Source organism: Nelumbo nucifera, chromosome 3 (genome assembly GCF_055504915.1).
Source record: "Nelumbo nucifera cultivar China Antique chromosome 3, China Antique-T2T, whole genome shotgun sequence".
Lineage (NCBI taxonomy): Eukaryota > Viridiplantae > Streptophyta > Magnoliopsida > Proteales > Nelumbonaceae > Nelumbo > Nelumbo nucifera.
In genome coordinates, this window is record NC_142651.1 from 40006547 (window position 1) to 40029522 (window position 22976).

At 38.1% G+C, this 22976-nt stretch overlaps 1 protein-coding gene across 2 annotated transcripts; it reads right to left on the reverse strand.

Annotated features, from left to right (window-relative positions):
- Nucleotides 1-529: 529 nt before the first annotated feature.
- LOC104604007 (uncharacterized) lies at nt 530-21599 on the reverse strand. 2 transcript variants are annotated; one of them, XM_010268212.3, is made up of 5 exons: nt 20290-21599; nt 10776-11433; nt 1924-3355; nt 1745-1828; nt 530-1268 (listed from the first exon to the last, which is right to left on the reverse strand). In XM_010268212.3, exons 1-5 carry the CDS (start codon nt 20987-20989, stop codon nt 591-593), a joined length of 3552 nt encoding a protein of 1183 aa, XP_010266514.1. In that variant the 5' UTR covers nt 20990-21599; the 3' UTR covers nt 530-590. The 2 variants fall into 2 exon arrangements, with proteins under 2 accessions (XP_010266514.1, XP_088757412.1); XM_088901286.1 differs by lacking the exon at nt 20290-21599 and adding an exon at nt 19745-19894.
- Nucleotides 21600-22976: the final 1377 nt, after the last annotated feature.

Sequence of the window (22976 nt, forward strand, 5' to 3'; positions counted from 1 at the left end):
AAATAGGGGGTTCTTGGAGCTTCGGTAGCGAGCGAAATAAAAAAAATAGCAAAAAGACGCACAAATTTAAAAAGGCACATGTCTGGGTTGAGGCGCAAGGCGCACCAGGTGTGCGCCTTTTGAAAGGGGTGCGCATACCCCAAAATGTGTGCGCCTAGGACATGGGAGAAGCGCATACCCCAAAATGTGCCTCACCTATGCACCTAGGTGTGCCTTTTAAATCACTGATATATAGAGCGGAACAAAAAATGAGATGAGAAAAATACCTGGTTACTCCGGAAAAAGTGTCATCCACAGGATCATTTGGCATCAAATTTGATCCCCCTCAGCAAACTGCAAACCCAGCCTCTCACCCAAGTTCTCTTAAGACAAACCAACCAGGGAAATGTAACGTGGTGTCCTCGATCCATCTATTTCCTTCATAAAAGAAGACAGTGAAAAGGATAGCAGAAAGAACATAAAATTTGGTTGATGAAGCAGATTGCTGTGGAAGCAAATTAAATGATAAGACTATCAACAAAAGGGCAAATGAAATGATAAAGATCATGATTTCAATGAAGGCATTTTAAAAGCAGACCAAATAAAATGTCTCAATGTGTACTTTCAGGAAAATGATGTATCCGACTTAAATTTACCAACCCAGACTCAATTGACTCAGGCATCAAAGCCGCATCAGAATCATCAGAAAAAACTATAGGACCACACATAATATCACCAAACGCCTGCTTTTCTGTAGCACTACTAGCAGGACCGTTTTTGCGATTGTCATTGCTGGCTGTTTGACCATGGCTACTGGTTGAATTGCTGGAAGTCTCAGAGGCATTCTCAAGGGAAGAACAGTGATTCCCAACGACTTCCAATTTTTCTTGATTAGGACTAGCCATGACCTCTATTTTCTTCTGACTGGGGGGTGGAACTGCCTCCTCTGATTCAGCATTGCCTGCAACTGATACTGGTTCTCCTGGCCTCATCCCCCAAGGAGTAGGAACTGTCTCCACTGCCTCATCTACAGGAGAAGTTGAAACCGGCTGCTCTAATTCAAACTTCTTGTCTCCAGGATTTGGAAATGGTTCCATATTCTCCGGATCAGAAGTTGGAACTGCTTCATCTGCTTTCTCTTGCTTTGTGTCCCAATTGGAAGTTGGAACCGGCTCCACTTTCTCTCCATTTGAAGCTAGCATCTTCTTTGGTTCCAAGTCAATATGTGATGAGACATGAGGTTTGGCCTTTGCCTCTTCACTTTGCCTCCAGTAGAGGACCATGGCTCGCTGCAAATTCAACCATAGAATCAGAAATGCAAAAGGGAAATCTTCAATCTATCAAATTAAACCCAACCGTTCATTATAGAACGGTTTAATTTTAGTGGCATATCATTCAATCATTTGTGACCTCATACAATGCAAAAACCAGAGAAAATGGTATTTGAATTAACATAATTTTAGAGTTGTCATGTTTTACAAGTAAATATACAATTTCTTGTGGCTCACAGGCTACATGCTAGATTAGAAAAGCTAGGGTAAAGGCTATGGTGTTCATCATAGAAGATTGCTCAGAGGACAGTTTGGCGCAATGGCCATGCACCCAAAGAAAGTCAAAAGATAGTAGGCCCATAAATGTACAAATACACATTTATGTCCTTAACAAACATGGAAGCAAAACTGCAACAGAATTTTTCAACACCACACCTTTACTATTCAGATAAAGGAAAGGATTAACCAATTACATACATCACAAATGAACGTACCTCAAAAACAGAACTGTTAATTGCAGGGAAAAATGAATCACTCGAAGTGGTATAACAAATATCTGCACCATCTTCTGCAATCCCCTGTCATAGAAAATGAAATAAGAAAAATACCATTACTCATCAATCAATAAATTATGAAAATTAAAGGAGAGATCATGTTTTCTATCAAAATCTACCTTTGGATTCCAGACATGATTGGTAACATTGTTATCATCATCAGTTTTATTTCCTTGAGCTGTCAATACACCCATGCACTGGCCGTACAATTCTGGACATGCAAGTTCCACCGAGACATCCAGCTTAGAGAGGTAAATATGGCAGAAATGATCACCATCATCACTTGAGGTTTTACACGAGTCGATGAGCTTTTTATGGATAGTTTTTGGAGGAGCTTCAGAAATATCCTTTCCTTGACGAGTGACACTGGATTGCTTTATCTCAATGTTTTCTGCCCCAGGACCAGGCTTATTCCGTTCATTCCGAGATCGCTGGGCTGATTGTCCAGCCCAGACTTCATCTACTTGGGCTCCTACTGGATAATCCTCCTGGGATGCTGTGGGCAACTCCATGTTCATACTACCATTTTGTCCCTTCCACATGTCAGCACCTGTATCCCGTCCCCGACCACTCATCACATGTCTGTTCTGATCCCATTCTGGTCTCCCATAAATATGAGAATCATCCCCAAAAACACCATTATTTCCATCCCATCCATGCAAATGAGGGGGGCAAGACTCATCTGCTGGATTACGCCACGCAAATGGATGGCCAGGGCCAGAAAATCTGTCAGCATCAGGGATATGGTAATGAACACTTCCATGATTCAATTCCATTGATGGCCTAACACCAAAAATAGGTGGAGCAGGAAACTGCTGCATCATTGCATGAAAGCCTCCAGGTGGTGGCCCATGTTGATAAGGAATGAAGCCATTAGTTACAGGGGAAGGCCAGTTTGGGTTACCTTTCCAAGAATTACCCTGCCCTCTCCCTGTATTGGGATCATTACTCCTCCTGAAACGGCTAACAGACTTACCCCTACCATCTTCATCTGAAGACCCGAAAAGTGAAGGACTGTCAACCCCACTTCTCAAAGGAGGTGGTGGAGGAAGAGATGAAGAGCTGCTAGGTAAGTTACCAGTTCTATTGAAAGATGATGAAACAGATACATTGTCACCATCGGCTTGAGAAAAATCATCTACCATTGGCTTCTCCAAGGGAAACTCTCGGCTTCCTCTATCTTCATTTGTTGAATAATCCCCAGCATCCCTGGAACTAGTGCTCCGCCACCCAGTTTCTCCAACATCAAGGCTCCGCCTCACACTGGTTCTGTTAGAATATCTTTGTTCAATACTTGTTGATGAAGGGGACTTTTCCACCAACTCTATCGGTGAGGTGGCATGGACATTTGACCTTGGTGATCTTTCAGCTGACATCTCACCCAAATGGTTGACCTCTTTTTGGGTGGTCTTCTCCAAGCATTGAAACTCTGAAGCCTGTACCATGGCACCAGAAACACCAATGACATCTATTGTGGAAGTTGCATTAGACCGAAACCTTTCTTCAGATGTATAGTCTCTAAACCTCGAGTTTCTGTGCTTGGAGCTATGCCTGGAAATATGACAACAAATTCAATGGTTAATGGGTCCAAACTTATGATTCACTTATGATGGAAGAAAAAAGTTATAATTACTGGCCCCAAATGCATTTATAAAACATTCTTATTGAGCTAATATTTGGAAATTTTAACATTCAACAGCCACTGCAAATTTTCCACTACAACAATAGCCATGTTTCAGGAAAGTTTTGCATACTGTTTTCAAAGTTCCACAATAAATCTAGATCTCAGCATTCCAATTAATGCTTGTTCTTAAGCTAACCATTACAAACTTTAAGAATTCCAAATCGTAGAGAAGATTGACTTAAAATAAGCTTGTGAATCCTATAATCAAAGGTGATAAACTTTTGTTTTCTTAGAATTTGATTAAAAAGGTAAGCATATCTAATAAAAATGTAAGCAAACAGAAAAATTATTACGCCCCATTGCCAACCTTCATCCACTGCACAAGTAAATGATGCCACCAATTTTTCTAAATGTACTTTTGTCTGCTGGCAAAAAGTTTATCAAATATAAGGCAATATATGATTATATATTTATATTTATGTTTTACTTGAAAGTAGGTTATCTCAGACATAATGGCAGTAGCACCTTAACTCACATATTAATGGAAACATAAACTCAAAACAGATTTTAAATAAACACAGTTTTTTGTTTTAGTATGTATTCTAAAACAAGAGCCCCTAAAAATTAAACAAATGATAGAATGTGAAACTAATTCCAAATCAATTTGCTTTAATTGTACAAATTAAGGGAATATTTAGAATCGTAAGTTATTCAAAGAAAAGAGGAATTCTAGTAAAATTTGAATCAGAGCCTTCAGGATTCACATTTTGAATAAGGAATGGGTGTTGTAAATCTTAAGATATTGACAACTATGATCAGAGACATCTAACTCCTATTGAAGCTACAAACTTTGGACAAAAAGATTGAAGGAATTCATGAAAGAGAAAGAGAAAGAGACTCGAGACTTCAAACATGTAAATGAAGCAGCAAAAAGTCCTATCCATAGGAAAATGACAACTCTGTATCCAAGCAATCCAATCTGGACTGACATAAGCAAATACATGCATAATATTGATATAAAGTTAAGTACATGTAAAACAGATGTCCATATGAACATGTTTAGTCCTAGCCCAATGTGCTTCATTCTTTAAGGTCCTACATTCTGGAACATCTTCCTGATTAGGCAATCCTGTGAAGGCTTTATGGGGGAGGGACAGTACCCCTAAAATTTGAAGCATTTTGCTGGGAAGTTTACCATGAAAAGTATAACACCTGTAAAGGTTCAAAGGAGAAAGCCTTATTGGTGCTATTGCCTCGTGTGTGTGCCTTTTTTGTAGAGCAAGTGGTGAGAATGCTTTCCACCTACTAATCTCTTGCCATTTGGCTACTTGTGATTGGGAGCATTTCTTTCCTTGGTTTGGTTGCAGGTGCAAACAACTTGATAGCTTGGCAGATTTGTTCTCATCATCTTTCTTCTCACTGTAAGAGCATAGACACATAAAAGGCCACAGGCCTGATTTAACATGCCTTGTACTGAAACCAAACAGAACTAGTCCAATCCTACCTGAGGTACAAACATTAATGGCTGACAGCTTGCCATACCCATCTCTCTCTCTCTCTCTCTCTCTCTCTCTCTATATATATATATATATATATAGCATGGATACTCTCTCTTCCACAGTCCCCCTCTTGGACCTCAATTTGACGAATCTCCACAAACATTCTCTTCTTTTCTCCCACCAGCTCAATCCACTGCCTGACCCTTGGACCTTCAAAGACTTGACTGCGGTTGCCCCATCCATGGGGAAATTTGTGTCAAGGTGTACAAGGGCTGTCATCCTTTAGTGCATTTGGGAGAGAAGAAAGCTAGACTCTTCAAGGATGAAAATATTGTATTGAAACAATGAGAACATGAAAAAGCAAGGCTGCACATTGGGCTAAGATCTTAGACAGCTTCCTACTTTTGCCTTGTGGCCCGATAGGGAAAGGTGAATCAACTTGGCCTGAAATTCTCGCTGCAGCTATTGGGTGGCTAAAAAATAATGAAGGGGACTCCGATGTTATTGGGTGGCTAAAAATTAATGAAGCTGGATCATGGAAATATAGGCATGTGTAAGGGAAATCTCTAATCTGGCCTTAGAGTTGAGAGAAGTATAAAGGTGAACTCTTAGATTGGTTAATACTATTTTAGACGGGCCCGCAAAACAAGGATAAACGGAAGAAAATTGTATTGGGTACCCCAAGGGTAAAGGATAATTTCTATATCTTTCATACATAGGATGGCTCACTAGGCAAGGCTAAATATTGTTTTTGGGATGGCTAAGTATTGATGTTGTAAATATTCCTATTTATCTCTTGATGAATACATGTAAAAGCTGCTAATCAAAAAAGAAAAAAAAAAGGTTGCACTAGTATGTAACAATTTTGTGTGCCATTCCTAATTTTTGTGCTCCATAAACATGGTTTAAAATGTAGACATATTTCCTATTACTTCCATGATATATTTCCATTTCCGTTGGTACTGACACAGAATATGCATGAGGATGCAAAAGCTAATTCATCTACCCCTAGCTCCTCTAACCCCTTTAACGTGTAAGAGACCACTTTTCCTAAAAGTAACCGTAGATGGTCTTTCATGCACATAATCCAACCATCTCAATCACCTCTCATTTTGTTACCTACTGGAGCTACCCCTATGTTCCTAGTTATGACTTTACTTCTAACCCTGTCCTTTCTAGTTTTACTACTCATCCATCTAAAAATTCACATTTCTACCACATCCATTTTTTGGACAAACTGTTTCTTAACTGCCCAACCATTTGCTCCATATAACATAATTGGCCTTACAACTGTTATATAGAATTTTCCTTTTAGCTGAAGCGGTGTTTACATATCACATAAGGCTCCAGATGTACCCCTTCGTTTTGCCCATCCTGCTATAATTTTTTCTTTTGGATCAATAACAGGACAGATTTTATTAAAAGAAGAAATTTAGTACAAAAAAGGGGGAGGGACAAACACTCTTAGCTCTCCCCAAAAAGGAAGATTACAGAACAGCCCAAAATATTTCATTACTTCCCACCCCTTGTTTAGCAAGCGTATCAGCAACAATATTTGCATCTCTTTTAACCCAATTACAAGACACCTCTACCCCTTGCAGCAATTTAACCACTTTTCTCTTTTCATGAATGTAGCACCACCATTCTTTTTCCTCCTCTTTTTGAAGCCAACTAATTACAAGCTTCGAATCACCTTCTATCACCAACTTCCTGACATTCAGCTCTTTAGCCTTTTGGACCCCTTCCAATAACAGCTATAACTTCAGCCCTTAAGGAATCCCCTTCACCAATTGGGCCTGAAAAGAGAGCAATGATATTTCCTCCTTCATTCCCGAAAATTCCTCCAATGCCAGAAGGACCTGGATTTCCTTCACTGCTTCCATCAAAATTAAGTTTAATGAAACCACTAAAGGGTGGGAACCACAATGACCTGACCACCTTCTTAGCTGGAGCAGAAACAACCATGTCCCTCCACTTCCTCATCACCTAAATGCCAGGAACATCTCTGAAAATATCCAGACTTTACGTCTTTACCCAATGGACTACCTTGATGGTGATAGCTTCGATGACAGCTTCTATAATCCTTGATTTTTCATGGAAAAGCCTTTGATCCCTCTCCTCCCAAATTGTCCAACACACCGCTCTCCTTGTGCATCTCCATAGTATTCTTCCCCTCTTTTTTGACCAGCTTAGGAAGTTAAAAGCAAATAGGCTTTGTACACTAGGAGGAGGGTTCCACCTGCACCCAAATTGAAGAAAAAGGGCAGGAAATTAATAAGTGATAGTAATTCTCACCATTAACTTCGCAAAGGGAGCACCAGTGAGGGGAAAAGCACCAATGGGGTCCTTTTTCTTTGCAGTAGCTCAAAAGTATTAACTCTTTCCAAATACATTCCCCAGCACAAGCTACCAACCCTGAGCGGAATAGAATTACATCAAATCTCTTTGGATGGAAAGGAAGGCCCTTGGTTTTCACTTGATTGAATAAGGGCTGAAAGAAAGGAACCATAAGAGAAGTTATCCAAGGGTGAGGGGTCCAGATTCTCCCATCCCTCTTACTACCTTCCAAACACACCCCTTCCAAGGAAGGACATCCTGTTGTAATTCTTTGGGCAACATCCTCAATCTCTCCTTTGTTATGAATTGTTGAACCAAGGTAATGAAAGAGGTCACACCGAGTTATCTCTTGGTCTCCAATCCTAAGTGTACTCTGATTTGCACACCTATTATTATTAAATTTGCATTGCATATATTCTGTTTTAATCAAGGTTTTTAAAACCGCCCCGGATAACAAACCGGTTAGGGGTCTGGTTCCCGGGTCGTATGGTCAGCTCATTCTGACAAAAAAATTAAAAAATAGTCAAAACCGTTGAACGGTTCGAATGGTTCAACCGCCCAGGTCAGCAGTTTGTTGACCAAATCAACGTTTTTTTGGAAAAAAAATCCGGTTTTGGTGAAAAATGGAACTGGTCACCTGACCGGTTCCCGGTTTTTCCGGCCCGACCGTCTGGTCCGATCCAGTTTTTGAAAACCATGGTTTTAATCTAACTTTTTTTATGAGTAATAGTAAAATTTTATTAATTCAAAAACTGATTTAGATTTTTGACTTCATATAACATCCAAGGGAGAGGCACGAGCTGCAGCCCCTCCTAGAATCTTACAATTAAACTTGGAAAAAAATACAGGAATCACAGCTGAGTCAAAAACAATTCTTCCTTATTTACCCCTTGCTTGGCTATACATCAGACAAAGTATTTGCTAATCTCCCCACCCACTGTAAAGAGACCAACATATTCCTTGTCAACCAATTGAATTTCTGTATTTCATTCTTGTAGCACCACATAGCATCTTCAGGATTTTTCAACCAGCCCACCACCACCTTGGAATTCCCTTAAATTATCAGTGTTGTACCCCCAGCAGGTTTGCAAATTGCACCCCTTGTACAGCAGCTAATAGCTCTGCCCTGATAGTCTCCAACTCCTAAAGGACCAGAGTAAAGCAAGACAATCTCTCCATTCTCATTTCTCAGAACACCCCCCATTCCGGATAATCCTGGACTACCCACGCTACTTCCATCAAAGTTCAACTTCAGTGAGCCTTCAGATGGAGGAGACCAGCTTGTAATTAACTTGTCCTTTAAGGGTGAACACCTCGCTACTGCTGACCAGTTTCTCCAAAGTCTCCAGCCAAAGTATTGCCCTATGCAACACACAGTCTTTCAGCTCCTGACTGCTCCTTTCCTTTTCTTGAAAAATTCTAACATTCCTTTCTTCCCAAAGAGTCCAAATCAGGGCAGCCCAAGTGCATCTCCACATAAGTCTCCCTCTTTTTGTAGGCCAAGAGAAAGTAGATTGGTCAAAGATCATGCGAACTTCTGTTGGTAAGCTCCACTTGTTTCTTATGCAGTTGCTTGTAAACCTAATTTTGCATTTAATCCTTCACTAGTTTCATCAATTAATACCATGTCATCAGCAAACATCAGACACTGTGAGGCTAAGTGTTAAACCTTTGTGAAGACCCATTGTAACTGTAAAATCTGATGCCTCTCCCACAGGTGTTCCAACATTAGTTTTTGCACCCTCATACATATTCTTACTTAGGTCCACATACCTATTTAGGCGTCCTTTCTTTTCCAAAACCCACCATTTTACCTCCTTAGGGACTACCAGTAGTCTACCATTTGCTCTCTCTAGATCAATGAAAACCATAAGGAAATCTCTTTTCTTCTCTCCAACCTTTTCTGTCAATCATCTTAATAAAAAGATGATTTATCATTTCATAATTGTATAATTCTAAATATTTCGCAATGATGCTTGTTAGCATTGCTCAAAAAATATAACATTATCTACAAACACGACACTTAAAACTACAACAAATCCACTCAGTATAGTCTATAAATCTTTCTACAAATCCAAAAAGAAATCAAAGTTAGGACTGCAAAAAAGGACCAAAGATTTGCACATTAAAAGGAATTTGGTATTATTCTGCATCAACAAAAAGCTTTGTGCCTCATTATCCTTCTATTTCTCTTTTGTCCTTGTGTAAGTCTTAACTTTCTAATAAAAGAAAAAAACTTAAAATAATTAAATAAAAGTCAAGCCAATCAAACAGATACCAAATATTCTTAGCACTTTAAACATCAAGAAAAAGAAAAAGGTTAATCATAAGACAAACACACCCATATCTACCTATAATCTTTTGTCATTACAAATTAGGGCATCCATTGTCTTTTAATAGGAGCATGCACTCCAATGACCCTTGAACTCTCCTACTCAAACATGCATTGCACAAACATGTTTACTACTTAAAACATGGATAAATATATGGTTCTAAGCTCTTACTAAAGTTTGGTTACTTCAATGAAGAAAGGATTCTCCTGTAGGTTATAATTTTATGTATTTTTCTTACATGTGCCGACTTGGTCTAAATAAAAGAATTCACAAGCATACCTATGCAAACACACAGTTTTATAGACACATGCACAGTTGATGCATAATCCATCCAAACCGAAACAGGGCCTGAGGTCTGGTAGACCTCCTTCTGGTTGGGCTCCAGATTAACCCTCTCTTTGACAAATATGAAGCAATCATGGTCAAGGTTCAACTTCAAGAATATTTTTGGGTTGGCACAAAGTACCATTTCCCTAAACAAATATGTGTTATTGCAACCAAGGATTTCGAAATTTTGAAGTTTCATTTTGACTTTGAAAGGTTGTGAAATAAAAAAAATGTATGCAAACTTAATATAAAGACACCTAGATAAAATAGGACAGATTAGTGAATAAGAAGAAGAAAAAGGAAAGTGGAGAATAAATAGGAAGATCATGTTTAAAAAGAAATACAAAACCAAAACAATATAAGAAAATTTTGCAGAAATTTTAAAAAGGCATTTTTTCCATACATGTCATTTAGACAAATGAAATTTGACTTTTCCAGTTTTGGAAAAAGGTTAAAATATACTCTGGAAAAATTTTAAATCCTCCATTGAAACCTACTAACTGAACAAACTATGCTTCTGACAAGGAACAAGAGATTAGGATACCAATATTTACTCGATACATGCACCCATCAATGACAATCCAGACCACAGAGAAAATTAATACAACTCATAAACACAAGGAATTGGCCATTGTAATAGTCGGGTCATGATTGAAAGTCTAAATAAGAGGTAATACAATAACAGAAAGAACACAATGGCCAATTATATTATACTACTTTGGGCACTGTCACCAAAGCCCTGGAATAACAGATGATGCTTCCCAATGGTTAAAGTTCATCCAGAACAATTCCTACTGTTGTCCAGACGTCAGTAAAAGAAGATAGTTCAAAAATGCAGAATAGGGAAATACCTGTCCTGATCTTTGGAAACATGAGAAGAGCTGGGGGACCTCATCCTATTATTGCTTACAGTAGAGTCTACATCTGTATGTCGTGATTGGGACCTTCCCCCATCAGCAGGTGACTCTCCTTTACTACTGCTCAATGATTTCTTTTCCAAATCAGAACGGTGTTCCTTATTACTTCGGGACTTAAATTCACTATTATCATCATTATCATCCGAAGACCTTTTTCTTCCCTTCTCATCTTTATATCTGGTTCCTCGGCTGTCACGATGTGGACTACCATCATCATCAATGTCCTGAAGTTTAGATTTTCTATGGCGGCTTTCTGCAGATCTAGTTTCATCTCTCAAATGCTTAGAATCAGACCTACTACTCATGTGATCTCTCGAGGAACGTTCATCCATTTGTTTGTTATCTAAGTATCTGTGATCCCTATCCGTATCTTCTTGGTATTTATCTTTATGCCTTTCATCTCTATTCCTTTCATCTTTATATTTCCCGGTTTTGGAACGATCATCTCTAGAAGACAATCTTTTCTCATTACCATCCCTGCTATCTTCTTGATATTTGTTCTTGTCATGAGAGCTGTCTCTCCTATGCTTGATCCGTTTCTCAAGTTCTTTCTCCAATTCAGGATTGCGTAATTCATCTTGTATCTGCCACTCTATAAACACAAGTAGATCAAAGATGTGAACACAACTCCTATAAGAAATGGTAAAAGAACAACTAAGCATAGAAGGAAAAAAAGGCTTCTTATAAACAGATCAAATATAAATTTCTTATAATCTAGAGAGTTGACATAGAAAAACTTCAATACATGCACCAGAGTTGGAATAAACAGGTTGAAAAGTAAAAGCTATAAGTAACATTTTATGTGGTTTTCTTCAAAGAAAATAAATAAAAAGAGTTAAGGCTGACAGAGAGAGAGAGAGAGGACAAAAAGAATATGAGCACATTAACAAATGCAAGTACCTTAGCAAGGAAGTTAACATGTAATTAACTTGTTTAAACTCTTTATCTTTATTAACAAAATTCCCATTATTACCAATAAAAAATGGGAATTGCTTAACTAGTATTCCTTTTTTTCTGGGTAGCTTCTTAACTAGTATTCCTCTGCTTGTCAGTTGGCTATATTTTTTATGTTATTGATAAAAAACCGATGTGCTTTTCCAAAGAACAGAGTTAATAACAGTATCATAAAGACCCATGCTTCTCAGCTCAAATGATTTATCTTGCTCTGAAAACTAAAAATGGGAGCTAAAATAGTTAACTACAAATGAATAATAACATGATATCACATGTACAACCAATCAAAACAAAGATGAACTCACAAATGAATTGACAAACATGGTTTTGCATTTCCCCAAATTTTTTTGATAATCAATAAAAAGGAAAATTAATTAATAGAAAAAAGAAGTGCATCTGATAATGACGAGGTATCACTAGAAAACAAAGCTACAAAGAAAAACACAATAAAAGAAAGATACACTAAGAGAGAAGGGGAAAAAAATATAGTCCGTACAAACAAAAAGAAAAGAATCAGGCCAGCTGCAGAGTGTTCAAAAATCCAGCACAACGATTTTCCTTTGTAATTCCTTCAAACTCAGGGAGAATAAGAATCCAGTCCATAATTCACTTGCCACAAAGAAGTGTTATATGTTCCCTTGAGCGAGCTTTCCCCTCAAATATTCTTCTATTCCTTTCAATCCAAAGTTCCCAGCAAACTGCAAAAGGAATGCAGTTCCAAGTGATCTTTGCCTTGTCATTTCCAGATATCTTAGGCCATTTGGAGAATATTTCCTCCACCAAATGAACTTGGAGAAGAGGCACTCAACCAGCAAATGAAAGACATTCCCCTCAGCATTCTCACAAAGACAGCATCTTCTAGCTAAGTGAAAGCCCTTGTCTTGAAGATGATTTAAAATCTTTTTTTTTTGGTAGTTAAGATGATTTAAAGTCAAGATGCTATCAAGAGCAACTAGCAGCAAAAGCTTCTACCCTTGGGGGAATAGGGTTTCTCCAAATGCCTTTCAACCCTGAATCTTCTCCAGTTGACCTTGAGAGGGACTTATAGAAGGATTTGATTGAGAACAGACCATTTCTAGATTCTTTCCACCATCGTGAATCTTTTCTTTCCACCTCAGGTTTGGCTGATTGTAAACTTTACCAGAAGATATACACACTATTGAATTTCCCAATCTAAGTGAGACCTCCTAAATTTTAGACACCAAACTGCTCTACCTTGATTAATCTCAAAATTCTCTACAATGGAATTATTCTTCATACCCAAAACCAACCTATATAGGCGAGGGCAATGATCACACAACTTTCCAACACCCAACCAAGCATCTTCCCAAAATTTAATTGTTGAACCATCACTAACTTTGAAGCAAACAAGATTGAGAAAAGCTAACTGTAAACACATAATCCCTTTCCACACACTTACCCCATAAGATGCCTTCACTTCCTTAGGGTCCCACCCAAATCCAATAACCACATATTTGCAAGCCACCACCCTCCTCCAGAGCTCCTCCCTCTCCAACCCAAATCTCCATAACCATTTCCCTAAGAGGGCTTTATTGAGTATCTTCAATTTTCTTATCCCCACGCCCCCATCTTTTTTTTTCCTTGCACACTTTATCCCACTTAACTAAGTGGAATTTCTTCTCAATCCCTTTAACTCCCCATAAGAACTCCTTTTGCAATTTTTCAATTGAATTTTCCCAAAAATTTAAAGCAACAATTAATTCAACTAAGGCATCAAATTACACTATTCCAGATTTTTCTTTATTTTTTCACTTTTTAAGGCCATTTCCTGTCCAAATGTACAAGTATTTTTGTTACAAGAAATGGTACAAACCTTCCAACCATCATATGGCACACAAGTAGGTATTTTCTACATCTTACTTTATATAGGAAGAGAATACATGGTCCTATTTTATACAAATGCTGTGAAATAAGATCCTATTTGCATTACGCCCAGCAGGTTGACTATGTGGAGCTTATCATGATCAGGCCACCCGTGTTCTCTATTTCCCTTAATGTTTGGAAAGCACTACACCAATGATTAGTATGAGCTATCAAATCTTTTTACCCACAAAGGGTGGTTCATCTCTTTGAAGATAAGTTAAAGTTAGTATGTTTCAGACAAAAAGGATTGTCTGATGTTGAATGGGTTAACATGACATCATCAAGGGAATAAGAAAAATTAAGTCAGAGAACTTTATCTGATCAAATTAAAACGACAGTTTGATGATGCAGGAAGGAGTGGGGGACAGAATGAAAAAAGTTACTCAACAAGGTAGGCATGTGCTCTAAAGCCAAGGAATATTTTTACTCGTTAGAGGAAGAGCAGTAGGCTCCAGAAACAAAAGCAAGAAATCTTCTGTCATCATCAGGTGAGAAATCAACTTCAGCAATTATTCTTTGTGGAGATGATGAGGTATCTTTTCTTTTTTTTTTCGATCAGCTGGAGGGATGAGTATCTTGAAGCCTAAATTCCACAATCTCAATAGGAAAATCTGCAAGGTTCTTCTTCAGGGATTTGGGAATTGGAAAAATCAATGAACTAAACAAGGCATCGTTGGCAAAGTGGTTACAGAGTTTTTGTAGGAAGAGAGAGACTCACTCTGGGGAAGGGCGGTCGCATGCAACTACAGGGTGGTTAGTTTTTAGTTGGATACTAGAAAGCATGAGATTCTTATGGGGTATGTAAGAGAAGAGAGCAGGTTGTGTGGTTCCCCTGCTCTACTAAGAGCCTCCCATACATTGATTAGTATTAGCCCAACAGGTATTAACCCCACCTCAATTCCCCTCTACCCACTAGCAGCGGACAGCATTTTAACAATTGATCATCCTAAGTTAAGAGGTTACAGGTACTAAACAGATGTGTAATGTGTAGAAAATAAGAGGGAAAGGTGTTCCACCTATTATTGGAGTGTAGCATACTGGATTTCATTTGGATACTTTTCCTTTTATGCTCAAGACTCCGAAGATAAATCCATATTTAGCACAAGGATCAGAAGACAATGAGGATAACTAAAGAAATCCATCCCAGCAGGTAAAAATTTGCAAGATGTGACCTAATATTTCTGATTAAAGATGGTGTGGAAAGAAGGAAACAGCTGTATTTCAAAGAAAAAAGATTGAGAAGGAAAACTGGTTGCTGATTACTTTTGTTTACTCAAGGTTGAAAGTATTGATACGATACAGACAGGGTGTATTGGGTGTATCATTGGATTTTAGGCAGTCAGGGTCACTGACTCACTGATATGCTAAACCCTTAGAGTTAACACACCTGGCCACTTTTGAAAGGTAAAACCCCTCCTATAGATGTCCAGAGTCAATTTTCAAAAGACAATTCTTTTTTACTCAATGTGCATTGCCTTTTTGAATCACATGATACACAATTTTTGTGTATCATGCAATTTTCTGTTTGCCTTTTTAATTGTATTTTAGACAATGTTTTAAAACCTGATCCAGTTTTCTGTCCAGGTGATAGTTCACCAATTTGATCATCCAGATTGAATGGGCCAAACTGCCAAAACAGATTATATGCTCTAGCCCTTAGATAGGAATAATGAGTTAAGTTTTTTGTAGAATAACTAATGAAAGAAAGGAAGAGACCATTGAAAATTCCCTCCCCTCACCCCCACTCTCTGTTTTCAATGGTCATCATCTCTGGTTGCCATCACTGATAACCACAAACTGGGTTGAGACCTGCTTAACCAGAAGGGTCAACATTTTTTTTTTCTTTTAACTGGTTTGAGTAAAATGGAAGCAGTCTTGCTTCCAGAACCATCTGGATCAATGACAGTTTGAAAACATTGATTTCAGAGGTGAATTCCCACCCAAAACACATCCTATCATTGCCTGAAAAGATGCCTGTCAACAAAATATGAAAGATTCTTTAAATGGGGGAAAGAAGAAGGTGGACCACAGAAGACCAAAGGATAGATCTAAAAGGAGAGAGCTGGAAGAAGCTGTAAGGGGGTAGGTCAAAATCTTTGTAATTTTTTTTTTGTTTTTGATTAATCACCCATAACTTTCCCCTTTACCCTTTTTTTTCCAAAGTGCTGGTTGCGGGACTTGATTCCGCGTCAATGCTGGAGCAACCCAGCTAACACACCAATGAGCCAGCCCTCGATTGGTTCAAAATCTTTGTAAGTTGCAGATTAATATGAGGAGCTTGGTTTTTTTACCAGGTGTCAGTTTGTGTGTTCTTCTGGTAAAGCCTAATGTGGTTTTCTGGTTTTTGGTGTTTAGCATGCTTGAGAGCCATCTTTTTTAGGAGTTTGTTGATATGTGAACACAGACATAAAAACAAAGGCCCCAGACCACAAGCCCTCTCTTCCTGACAAGTGGCATCATCAAAAAGGTTGTTATTTCCACTCTCATATAGAAGCATTCTTTTTCAGACATGTGTCTACCCACTCTATAAAAATTATGAACTTCAAATGGTAGTTATCTCCACTCTCAGAAAGGTTAGTGGTAGTTACCTCCACTAAAAAGAAAAAGAAACAACGCATTCATAAAGTGGGTCATTGCATAGAAATAAAACCTGCTTGAGAAGTTTAAATTAAATAACAAATTTATATGAAAAAAATTAAACTTACAACATAAATAATGGGTGTCAAACAAAAAATATCAAAGTACACGGCCCCGTACTTGGTACGGGGTGGTCACTCTCTAGTGTATCATACAATTTTTTCCTAATAATTTTCTCTCTTCTTAAAAAGTGCTTTTAAAGGTTCATAAGAGAGTTTCAATTTGTCAGGTGCACCTCACATCACTTGGTGCTAATTTTGATGAAATTTTATGAATATGTGTTTTACCATATTGTAGGCCATAGGGTCTATTAATTATGCTTAGAATTCAAAGAATTTAGCATATGTAGGACTTGAATGTACAAGGGTACAAACCTTGGGTTAATAACAACAATACACTAATCAATTGAGCTAGTAGATTTTTTAAAATATTTTGTTTTTTCAGAATTTAAATTTGCATGATATTTTGTGTCTGTTCCTTTGTTTTCTTTTTTGAAGGAAGTGCCTCACTTTGCTTAAGCATGCACTTCTACTTGTAGCTCAGGTTCTAGGTATGCTCAGTCCTAGTGGTTTAGTTGTGCTTCTCACATTTGAACAAAAAATGGGTTGAAACGAGTTTTTTCAAATTGTTATTGACTCATGCAGTTCAGCTAGTGAACAGATGGCCAATCCTGGATTTCAGATAGATTTGAGTTTTGACCATTTCACCAGGCTAACTGCCCAATTGAACTGCCAAACATGCCATTCATCCAGCTTTCCAAGGTCAACAGATGCTTTGGTTTTTGAACACTGGTCCCAGCAAAGATCTTTCTGAGGCCTAAGATTGCTGACCAGCATCACCCAATGGCTGATAAATCAACAAATTCCCAACTTTCTCACTTCTATAATACATAGAATTTTAAAATATTATATAAGTTCAGAACACCATCAAAGATCCTGTCTTCTTTAAAACATCCACTTCCCATCCCAAGCTTCAGACAAGCCACCACAAACATTATATAACCATCTTTAAAAGCCCCCCACCACCTATTCATTTATCCAAAATTCCAAACAACTCTACTTTTACAATGCGAACAATATGGTTTACCTCTATTTCTGTTATGAACTTGTGAAAAAAAATATGGTAGGGGAAAAACGATATGCATGAACATAAACCATACAACCAAACAAAAGGACTTGGAATTTCATCTTGCTTTCTATGTCTTGCTTCTTTATTGATTGGCCTCCTTTGGGAGACTTTGCATCTGGCCCTGGCATGGGTACTCTTAGATGATTGTATCCTCTTTCAAGTCTTTATTTATTAGTAACAAAGCTGGTTTTGTCCAGTTAGCAATCAAAAAAAGGACTTGGATTAACAATAAAACTACTTAAAGGAAAGCAATCAAAATAGCAAAATTCACAAAAGTTGAACAAGGAAGCAATTGGGCAAAACAAATGAAACAATTGTAAGAAGACGAGATGAAATATCATTATGCTAGAGATGATAATTTTCAGCCCAGCCTGGCCAGCAATTATTTATATAAGTTAAATATACAAATTTATGTGGTCTGGGCCTTGTTGTAATTTTCTCATTATTCTGAATAAATTACTTTACCTTTTTCCAAAAAAAATTTATGTGCCATTTTATTTTATATTTAATGTTGCATATATAAATAGTATAATATGAAACATATAATACATATTAATATATTATATATAATATTTTATATTACATAAAGTAAAACATAAATTTTATGCATATATTATTTGATATGTTTTATAATATATATTTAATATTTCGTCTTTAAAATTACAGCCTTACAGTCCCAGAACCTAGCCTGGTTCAGGCCCATATAGGCCCAGACCCAGGCCCAAACCAACCTGGCACATGATCACCCCTAAATTATGCTATATAAAGCTATGGATACGTGCAGAGTATTTCTTAAATTTTGAATGGGCCCACTGGACCCTCAGTCCTGATGCAGTGTAAATTTTTAAGCAGCAAAAACCACATATCTGGATTAAAAACCCCTCTCATTGATACCTAGTCTACGAACTTTTCTATCAATAACTGATTTTGTTAATGAAATAAAAGTGAAAACCTAATTCCCCAAGCATGAGTACCAGAATATCATCAACATACAAGTCCGTCCCTACCATCTTAGTTTGATAAGTTGGTTGATAAGACCATTCTGAGACCTAGGAGTGCTGTAATCTCAGTCCTTAAAGAATTACCTGCAGCAATTGGGCCTGAGAAGCTAAGAATGATCTTAGCTTACAAGCCTTAATCCATATAAAGATAATAAAGGTTTTCCCTTTTTTACTTAAATGACTCCCTGTCTCCTTTACATCCTAGTGTACAGTCCTGCAACATACCACTTGCATGACTCCCTAAAGAAACCAATTGATTGTTCCAATCTCTGTTTCCACAAAAGTTTATGCACCAAACAGGAGCCTCAGTTCTTATGCATGCCTCCTTCAAAGTCAGTGCAATGTCTCCTAACCACTCACAATATCTTACAACCACCATTTCTAATCCCTACAAAACTCTTGAAATCCAAATTCCCATCAAACTGGAGCATTGTCAATGAGATAGTATAAACTTAGTTCCCAGAATCATCCAAAATTAACCCATCTAAATTTTCACTCACATTATCTGTGAGTTTCAAACAGGAAAACTGGTTCGCTGCTGAATCATAGTTCAAAAAAAAAATAATGAAGATCATGGTTCAAAAATTTTATGAATTATAACATGCAATTCAAATATTCTGAACTGCATGTTAAAAACACTTACGACTTTTTTTCTAAATGGTTGATTGCATCATATCCAGAGATGCCCACTTTTACAACTGAGTGAAGAAAATGGCTGCTCAAAGAAGGGGAAACAGGCTAGCTTAGTGGTGACAATTGCAAAGAAATAGCACTTAAGTCAAACATGCCAATCAAGAAAAGTTGTTACCTAGGTTAAATCTTTGCCTGGTGAAAATAATTATTAATTATACTAGTGTAAGGAAATGTGTTATGCACATGTAGTGTACTAAGTAAAGGGTAAAGATAAAAGTTAACATTATTATGTAATCAAATTTTAACTTTGATAACATGCACCAAAACAAAGGCAATTATCCACTTTATATAGTATAAATGTTACATATTGTTTTCATCTGATTAAGTAAGATAATATTTAACTATGCTGTGTTGTTGTTAACAAAATTAAACCCTGAACATTTGCGGGGCTCATAAAATATGTTAAAAACAAGTGGACAAAAGGATCCCAAAACCAACACTAGTGTTCAAAAGAGCTTGTCATTAATATATTGATCAAATCTTCCTATCAGGAGTGGATAAACCACCTCTACTCAACCAGAGATAAATTCATGGCAAATACCAAAAAAATAAAAATCTATGCAGCAAAGACGTTTCCTAAGCATGATACTGGTTGAATGTTCCCACCAAGACACGAATACATGCGAGCTAGTGATCCAACAAAACTATCCCTCCATGATAGTGGCCCCAAATCCCATACCAGAGAATTAGTAAACATGTCAGATGATCACTCGGCATTTTGCACAGTGCACCACACTAGAGCTAAAAGAAGGGAACTGGTAGTCAACAACAACAGGATGATAAATGCAGGAGCTGGAGTTCCTTGGATGCTGAATAATTATTAAACACAAGTAACTTGGTAACCGATACAAATAATTTCACCAAAATAGACTTTGAACCATTTTCTTAACACTTTTTCTTTGCCCGTTCTCTTCCCAAATAGATTTAGCATATACTCTCATGACAGCAAGTAGTTAAGTTTCTGACGAGTTCTAAGTTTACCTCCAACCCAGTTTTAATAATCCAAATACCTAAAAAAAGAAACAAAAAAGAAAGCTTAACTCGTATGGCACTTTAACACTGTTAACCAACTAGCGATTTCATGTTTACAACCACATATAAAAGAGGCACATGACACTGACAAACATAGAAGATGCAGTTAGTTACCTTACCAGAATTTTCTATTTCCCGCCTCACGGAACGCTCTTCTTCTTGCTTCCCTGGAACGGTATCAACTGATCTCTCACGCCTAACATCTTGAATCTTTCTATCCTTTTCTGCTCCTCGGTCTTTGTCCCTTGCATCCTTGTACTGCTGAACCTCTTTTCTACCCCAATCCTTTTCTGACTTATGCTTTGACTCGACCTTACTCATGCTCCTCTTCGCCTCCTCATTTCCCCCAGTTAAACCCACATTGTCATCCTTCCTCTCGTTAACACATTCGCTCCTTCGGCTAGATTTACTCTTCGAATCAACCAAAACCTTCGATTTTAGGCCCTTCTCCGAATCAGGTCCATATACATCCCCTTTCAATTCTTTTTCTTGGATTAAATCCTCTCGCTGCTCATCCTCTCCACCGTTCCACCGATCAGTGACTGCGATGTCAGCCTTATCTTTCCGCTTCTTCGAACCAGCAAACTCTTCCGGCAAATCACCATTACCGGGACCGAAAACGTCTTTACCATCCTGAGACTGAGAGACAAGCTTGCGTTTCTCCCCAGAGGCTAAATCCCTGGAAACCCTAACAGCAGTTTCTTCCCTGCACTTCCTATCTTTCGAGTCCATCTCTTCTTCTGAGTCCGAATGTTCTCTAACATCCTTAGAACTGTGCCGATGTTGCCTGTGGGACTTGTGTCGAGAACTCCTCGGCATGACGGAATGCCCACAAAAAGTTAAGCAAAACCAAAAATCTTGAAACCCTAACTACAATGCTCAGAAGTCGGGACAAAGCAAACCCTAAATGGAATCTATGCTGATTGAAACTTTCAATGACGAAATAAACAGATGCCGCTGCCCAAGCACTAGATCAGATGTCGATGTGAAACCGAAGAGAAGTGCCGGAAATCTGACAACTAACCGCCGAAACGAAGAAGAAATGAATATTCTCCAACTACACGAAAGATGAGATTATCTGAGATTCGCCGGCTACCAGAAAAATCAAGATCAAGATAGAAAGCAGAGAGAGAAGGGCATTGAAGAGAGAGAGAGAGAGAGAGAGAGTTTTGTGTTGGAAGTGTGATGTGAGTCCAGGGCCTCTCCTCTCTCGCAGAATGGCGGAGGATTATTCCTAACAGCGAGACAGATATGCCCCTGTTAAGTTTCAATATTTATTGTTTCAACCACGTGCCTTGTCTCAATGTTTTGTCCGATATGAGCACATCGCCGGCGGCACCGGAAAGCTGACGGTTTTTTGTTCCATCAGCAACGGGGAGGTAGCAGCCCATCCCCAAACCCAAAACCCTCCATTCCAGCCTGGTGGCCGGTGCATGTGGGATTCGACCCCAACTCGCCGGAGACCTAGGGAAAATTCTAATTTAGTACCCTGAACTTTGGGTAGTGTCAAATTAGTCCTTGAACTTTGAAAACGAGTGAATGCAGCATTTAAACTTTTTTTCAAAGTTAGTCCAAAACCGTCAATAGACATTAAATATCTTATAAAAGAATAAAAATGTCCTTCGTCTGCCATCTAATTTCTCCCAAAATCTTTTCCTCCAATCAATGAAACAATTCTTACTCACAGATCACGGGAAAAGCAGTGTTGCAATTGGTTGCATTTTGTTTGTGATACGAACACAACTATGTACAGTGCAAAAAAGGGCCCCTGATCAGTCCACAAATTCAAATTGGATTAGCATTTCTAAGACCATTTGTATTGCTGTTGTTTGTTTCCAAACGAAGCAAACACCTGTACATTTTTTGATAGCGTTTGGAAGAAAGCATAAGAGCCAACATTAAATGCTCTACAAATGGGAATATTCTTTTAGATCTACAAATGAAAGTAGTGGATATGCTTCAAAACAACCATAGAGAAAATAGTAGATATGCTTTCAGATCTACAAATGGGGTTTACCTGAAATGTTGAAATATACCTGGGTGCAAAAAATAAAAACGAAGATAGATCTGTTATGTACCATCAATACATAACTTAGATTTGCCAAAAACGGTGGTGGTAGATCTGTTACTGATTATGTTTGAGAGTAAGGTCATTGTCTCCAATACGCAATGGTTCAGAGTGGAAGGAAATAAACGACGATAACTTATTCGATGGAAAATGGAAAATCATGTTTACTGGTAATATTTGATGGATTTTTAGTGAGATTTGTTGTCGCCGTGGCAGGAAATAAACGACGATAACTTGTCGTTGTGATAGGGTTTAGCAGTGACGGCAACCACCTCCCATGAACGATTGATGCATCTGTTAAGCTTGATTACTCTCTCTTTGAAGAAAGCAAATGTTTATATCGAAAAAATGAATATGGAAATGTCTCGGTTTCTCGAAACGAAACTGCCAAGAAATACAATTTCCACCATTTTATGATACAAAAATCTATTCCAAACAAATGCCTACAAACCTGAACCGGAGTACATAAATGTTATTGGTTTTGTGTTTGTATCACAAACAAACACAGCCAAAAGCTCTAAAATCCGAGAACGTGATCAACCCCTAACCAACGGCATGATAGCAAAGGTTGTTTCGTTTTCCGGCGGCTCTCCGGCCATTGTAATGGCTAGTGAATGCTGGTGCAGAGGCATCGACGGCTGTTGAATGTTGCCTCGGATCTGGAAAACCTGAGGACTGCACTCCAACTCTCCACGTTATGCAGTCTGCTCCACTGTTGGCTTGCCAATGTTTACTCCT

Coding starts and splice junctions, on each gene's coding strand:
- LOC104604007 (XM_010268212.3), bottom strand. CDS start 20,989: ATGCCGAGGAGTTCTCGACACAAGTCCCACAGGCAACATCGGCACAGT. Junction 11,434..20,289: donor GCGGGAAATAGAAAATTCTG/GTAAGGTAACTA, acceptor TTGTGTTTATAG/AGTGGCAGATACAAGATGAA. Junction 3,356..10,775: donor GTTTCCAAAGATCAGGACAG/GTATTTCCCTAT, acceptor TCATATTTCCAG/GCATAGCTCCAAGCACAGAA.